This window comes from Periplaneta americana, chromosome 10 (genome assembly GCF_040183065.1).
Source record: "Periplaneta americana isolate PAMFEO1 chromosome 10, P.americana_PAMFEO1_priV1, whole genome shotgun sequence".
Lineage (NCBI taxonomy): Eukaryota > Metazoa > Arthropoda > Insecta > Blattodea > Blattidae > Periplaneta > Periplaneta americana.
Genome location: NC_091126.1, coordinates 2,087,833 through 2,094,621, shown reverse-complemented (window position 1 = coordinate 2,094,621; position 6,789 = coordinate 2,087,833). Strand labels below are relative to the sequence as shown.

The 6,789-nt window shown below is 34.1% G+C and overlaps 1 protein-coding gene across 6 annotated transcripts in view; it reads right to left on the bottom strand.

Annotated features, from left to right (window-relative positions):
- Nucleotides 1-998: 998 nt before the first annotated feature.
- The window catches only part of LOC138707379 (asparagine synthetase domain-containing protein CG17486), a 44,068-nt gene continuing 38,277 nt past the window's right edge, over nt 999-6,789 (bottom strand). For 4 of the 6 annotated variants that reach the window (XM_069836707.1, XM_069836708.1, XM_069836709.1 and 1 more), the window contains one exon: nt 999-1,603. In XM_069836707.1, the coding sequence (XP_069692808.1) occupies nt 1,429-1,603 (175 nt within the window). In that variant the 3' untranslated portion in view covers nt 999-1,428. The remainder of the gene's footprint in view (nt 1,604-6,789) is intronic. The other 2 variants (XR_011334216.1, XR_011334217.1) reach the window with 2 other exon arrangements.

Here is a 6,789-nt window from a genome sequence, read left to right as displayed (position 1 = left end):
AAGAGATGGAATCAAGATCTTCATTAAGACTATTAATGCTATCATTTAGTGCATCAGGAGGGGCTGAAATATACAATTGAACGTCGTCTGCATACATTTGATATCTGCATTGCTTAAATGATTTAGAATTTCCATTTATATAAATAGAGAAGAGCAAGGGGCCTAATACTGATCCCTGAGGAACTCCTGTGTCTACAGTACGCCAGGATGAGAAACGGTTATTAGATATGACATGCTGCTGGCAGCCAGTAAGGTAGGAGTACATCCAGGTGATAGCACTAACAGAAAGATGTAGCGTTTGTAGTTTAGTCAATAGTAGATCGAAGTCAACAGAATCAAAGGCTTTGCTTTAGTCCAATAAAACTAGTACAGTAGCCTGTCGTTTATCCATGGCTGCACGTATGTCATATATGCTCTCGACATCTATATATGCACAAACAACATGCGTAAATCACTAATTACTAGGTTTTATTAAGATATGCAGCTTCAATACAAGTATTTCTCATCACTAGTAATTGCATTTTACACAAACAGTGGCTTAGTAATTTATATTTATGACTTTATTAACATACGGTAGGAACAATATGTAGTAGTAGTAGTAGTAGTAGTAGTAGTAGTAGTTTTATTTTGCCTGGCAGAGTTAAGGCCATGAGGCCTTCTCTTCTACTCAACCAGGTTTCAATATATATGAAATACAAAATTAGATTACAAAACAACACAAAAGAAGATACCTTAGAAATTACATAAAATATTTTGGAAAGAGATATAATTTACACTACAAAATTCTTTCATTGTTGTTTAGTCAACTGTCCGAAGACCAGTCTGAACCTCACAAGTGATACCAGCTAGGTACTACTTATGAGGCATCTAGGCCAGGAGATATAGCTACATATTATACTAATCAGACTTCTGATTGTTCTTCCTCTGACTCATATCGTCAAGTGAGATGTACTGCCTGATGATAATAATAATAATAATAATAATAATAATAATAATAATAATAATAATAATAATAATATTTATTAGTCATTAAATAATTAAAATTACAATAGGCTTCATTGAAAGAAAACATTACAAATTAAAAACAAGATCATTCACCACCACATTAAAGAACTCGTCAACAGTATAAAAAGCCTCGTCAGTTAACCACTTTAAGACAACTTTTTCAAAACGGGAAGGAACAACACATTTGTCATTAGGAGGCAAGGCGTTAAAAAATTGTATTCTCATAGTTTCTCAACTTTTGGGAAGAGAAGCAAATGAAATCAGTGAAATAGGAATACTTTTGTTACATTAACCAAAATAAATATATTTAGAACAAGAAATAAATATATTTTACAAATGAATAAAGATATTCTATGTAAATTGAAAGATAAATAGCTTGTTCCTTCGCTTGACAAAAGTTTGAGTTATGTCTCCTATGCATCACTACAATTTATCAGATATATCACTGGCTTTCTCTTTGCTGTTGGCAATACGAGATCCAAACTGGAATGCACGCTTTGGTAATCCTGCAGCATAATGCAGACCAAGTTTCCATGCAACTAATCGAAGAAGCAGTTTATCTCCTACACCTGGAGGAAAAGCTGGTATCGGGTAGCACCTAAAACAAACACGAGCTATTAAAAGGGGTATTTCACATATTATTATGGGTTCTGACTCTTCATAGCAAAGATGTCCTCCTCCTCCTCCTCCTCCTTCTTCTTCTTCTTCTTCTTCTTCTTCTTCTTCTTCTTCTTCTTCTTCTTCTTCTAACAATATTTAATGAATGATATATTATATTCGCCAGTATTAAGACAGAAGTTTTTACTAATATACATAATTTCCATTTTCCCAGATAGATAAATATATGAATGTTAATTTTGTCTGATGTTGAATTTTTATTGGAACAGATGTCACTGATTCTACTTCTATCATTTACCATATTAGTTTTAAAAATAATCTCACCAGGTGCCAAGATGACAACATATTCTGCTAGTTAAAAAATAAAAACATTTGTTGGAATGAAGATCTATGTTACAGTCACATAATTTAAAGCACATAGCTACTAGGCCTGTATCCAACTTCAGAACTGTAAACATAAACACAAGCGGGGACATCATTTCAATTCTGCTTGAGAAGTTAAGATTTATAGGGTATGTCACATGGCATACTCCCTCCCTATTTCCTCTGAAATGAATTATTTTCCAAATCGTAATCTGGAGTAAACTTAACCATAAAAAAGAATTTAATTCAGATGTATTGAACATATTTTTGAAGTTTATTATTTTTTCTCCATTTCTCAAGCACTTTTTTTTTTATTTTGAGACACCATCAGGGCTGATATGGTTCAATTTCTTTTGTTTTATGGTGAAGTTTACCCCACTTTACAGTACATTACCAGTTTTCACACATAGGTCTAGTTTTAATTTCTCAACTTACGATATATGTATAATTTTCTGTTATATGATGTACGTGCGAACAAATGAATGCACAATTTTATTGATCACATTTATTTCTATCACAAAGTTAAAGTGTCGGTCAGAATGGATCACCTTGCAAACACTACATTACCATTTTACCCCATGTGTTGGTCTGATTTTAAAGACATATCCATGTCAAAATTGAAAAAGCATTTCGACGAACTACAAGTGAAGCATGCTACATCATAACAGGAATGAAACCAATAATCATCAAATTGGGATGGCAAAAGGATACAACATTCGAAAAGAAAATTTATGCACAAATTTAGAGTTCAATAACTAGCTTCAACCAGCAGACATTCCAGATAAAGAAAAGTAAATAGCAATAACACATATGCAATAGAAGTTTACACAGATGGAAGCAAGTCCGACAATGGTGTAGGTTCAGGTGAAGCTGTCTGCATTGTACCAGCTACAATATAAATTAAACAAAAGCCGCAATAATAACCAAAGAGAAACTAACAATTCTAAAGGCACTAGAAAAAATTGGAGGTATGAAAGAATTTCAAAACAAAGATCTGTAGCCATATATGTAACATTAGGCTCTCTGAATACACCAAAATACCACACTCTGCTGCTCGAACAAATCGGACTGAAAATTGGAAACTAGAGCTTTCATATCAGCTGTGCAACGAACTTGCTGACAATCTCGCAAAAGAAGCAAGCCAAAAAGAAAAGTTGGAATGTTCCAAGGAGATCTCAAGATGTGACATTACAAATTCTCTAAGAGAAGAAAGCAAAAAGAAATGTGTGACTATTTTCAAAGGAATGGACACTAAGAGATTTTTCCCGAAAGCATCCAATAGAGTTGCAGTGAAGATGCCTGTGTCATCAAATTTTACATCTATAATAATAGGGCGTGGCAAGATCTGACAAACAATAGATCATCTAATACAAGGCTGCGAGATAATGAATGGTCACTCAGTAGGAAAAAATTAGCTATTAAATATATCAAAGTCTTTAATACATTTGTAAACAGAACTGAAGTTGAAAATATTTTTAACAGACATATTGTGAATCGTACAGTGTAAATAACATCTTTTTTTTTTAATTGCATAGGCTATAAAACAAATAACAATAGTATATTACGACTTACATTACAATAGAAGCAAATTAGTTACTGAATATATCAAGAAGTCTAGTACGAGGAAATTTGTAAGCACAATTGATTAGAGAGAGTAAATAGACAAAAATATTGTAAATAATAAGTACAGTTTATGACAGAAAAACTTGCCGATCAAACAAATTCTATCTTCTAATTAGAATACTTCAGCTAGACAAGCATGCTTCACACTAGTACCCTGCTTCTTGCCTTACCAGTATACGTAATATATTTCTAATGAGAAGCAATTTAGATTTGTTCTCGTGGCGCAAGTGATTAGAAGACTGATGTGTGAAGTGTTGGAGTCTCAGTAGCTCCTTTTTTTAAGTTTCTTTACTAAAAAAAAAAAAACGGGAAATATGATCGTGTTTTAATTAGTTTGAGGCTTTCGTAGGATTATGTTAAACACAGAAGGAAATAAGTAAGTAAAATATTGTGTCTTGAGGCAGATAACAACAAACAACAAAAAGCATAAAACCTAACACCACATGTAAGAGCCTTTCGTTTCAATCACAGCTTCCAGCCTTCTCTTCGTGGACTGGACCAGTTGGCTGCAGTATGCAGGCTCTCCCAGGCCTGATGGACAAGCACATGGTCAATTCTCGTGCATGGACATTTCAACCTCTGCCCAAACATTCTCAGTGATGTTAAGATCTGGTGAACATGGGGGTCAGAACACGACATCAATATGTCTTCCTGCTAACCAGGTCTGAACACCACTGGATGTGTGAACAAAAAGATTGCTGTCCTGTGTTGAACACAGCCTTCATCGATGGAATCATACTGGAGTCTAATATGGCAACGTATCAATTTGTCATAAGATGTTCAACATCCCATAGCATAACTAGACATCCACCCTAACACAAGATTGACACGTGACCACTTCTGTTCATCGTTGCCATGTATAGAGTATCATATTGTATTTCAACAAGCCAATGGACTATTTCCAATTGCAATTCACATTTTCTTCTGAAAAAACGAGTCTAAAGAGTTTATAGTAATTTGAGGTCAAGTGTAAGACTTCTTTCTGATTACACCAAGCCATTCTAGATGAAGTAGGGAAATTTGACTGCACTCTCAACTTGGTTGCAGATTGAAAAGGATTTTGTTCTGCTTCCATGATGAGGTCCCGATCCTGTTCTGCAGTCGTAATTCTACAAATAATGCTGCGGCCCACAGTAACAACATTGTGCACACAACCAAGGCTGTTATGTTGCGAAGTTGGATATTAATTATCATATAAGCTAACCAAGGCGTCGACCAGGCATATATATATATATATATATATATATATAATGTATGTGTGTATAGCAATAGGTTATAGTGATTTTAACTGTCATCCTACAAGCTAATTGTTAATCCAAACTTTAATATTAGCTGTGTACTGTACTACTGCACTCTTATAAATGTATGGTGTCTACTCTTTTCACGAAATCCATAGATCAAAGTATTAAATCGCATGCTTTATGGAGCAAAATATGACGGAATTAGGACTATGTGTTACAGTAAGTTAATGGTATATTATTATGTAATTATTATCATCATTATGATTGTTATATTTCTGAAATGAATGACTAAATACGTAATTAACATATCACTAAAGAGTAAACCTTAAATAGGAAATAAATAAATAAATAAAAAGTGGGTAGTCATTAGGATTCTAATCATTATCCGTAGTACCTTGAAACCTTTTAACTTCCAAATCTAGCATCTTTGCTATGAACTACTGCAATGTCTTGAGTAATACAATATCTTAAAAAAGATTAAGAGCAACAAGGATGTGGCCTTCAGCGCACTTCTTGGTCTGATACTGAAGTAACTACTCCATGTACAGCAGTGGCTTGCGCATGAGGCGCAATTAAATAATTTTGATCCTGGCTGGGAAAAGCTGTTCTATACGAAAATTTTGATAAAAGAAGTTTTTGCTGTGCAATCAAATACTGCAAGTAGATATAATATAATATAATATAATATAATATAATATAATATAATATAATATAATATAATGAGTAGCGCAGTCGGTATAGCACTGGGCTTCTGTGCTCGATGTTGCGGGTTCGATCCCAGCCCAGGTCGATGGCATTTAAGTGTGCTTAATTGCGACAGGCTCATGTTAGTAGATTTACTGGTATGTAAAAGAACTCCTGCAGGACAAAATTCCAGCACACCGGTGATGCTAATATAACCTTGGCAGTTGCGAGCATCATTAAATAAACCATAATTTAAATTGTACTTGAAGCAAGTAAAGCATAGGTTTGGAAGTAAATCCCGAAAAGACTAAGTATATGATTATGTCTCGTTACCAGAATATTGTACGAAATGGAAATATAAAAATTGGAAATTTATCCTTTGAAGAGGTGGAAAAATTCAAATATCTTGGAGCAACAATAACAAATATAAATGATACTCGGAAGGAAATTAAACGCAGAATAAATATGGGAAATGCCTGTTATTATTCGGTTGTGAGAAGCTTTTGACATCCAGTCTGCTGTCAACAAAGCCAGAATTTATAAAAGTTAGAAAGTTAGAATTTATAAAACAGTTATATTACCGGTTGCTGTGTATGGTTGTGAAACTTGGACTCTCACTTTGAAAGAGGAAGAGAGATTAAGAGTGTTTGAGAATAAAGTTCTTAGGAAAATATTTGGAGCTAAGAGGGATGAAGTTACAGGAGAATGGAGAAGGTTACACAACACATAACTGCACACATAGTAATCTTCACCTAACATAATTAGGAACATTAAATCCAGACGTTTAAGATGGGCAGGGCATGTAGCACATATGGGCGAATCCAGAAATGCATATAGAGTGTTAGTTGGGAGGCTGGAGTGAAAAAGACCTTTGGGAAGGCCGAAACATAGATGGGAGGATATTAAAATGGATTTGAGGGAGGTGGGATATGATAAGAGGCTGAATTAATCTTGCTCAGAATAGGGACTGATGGCTGGCTTATGTGAGGGCGGCAATGAACCTCTGGGTTCCTTTAAAGCCATAAGTAAGTAGGTAAATATAATATAATATAATAAATCCAAAACTAGGATTTATAGGTACTAACATGGTTAAATATGTAGACTCAAAAACAAAATTTGGGCCACCTGAATTTTCCAATTCCAGTTATAACATACTGCGCATGTTCAGTAAGCACTGACATGTGGACTGAACATTATAAAAATATTGACTAAGAATGTTATAAAAATAACCCAAATAATGCAAATAAAGTCTGTA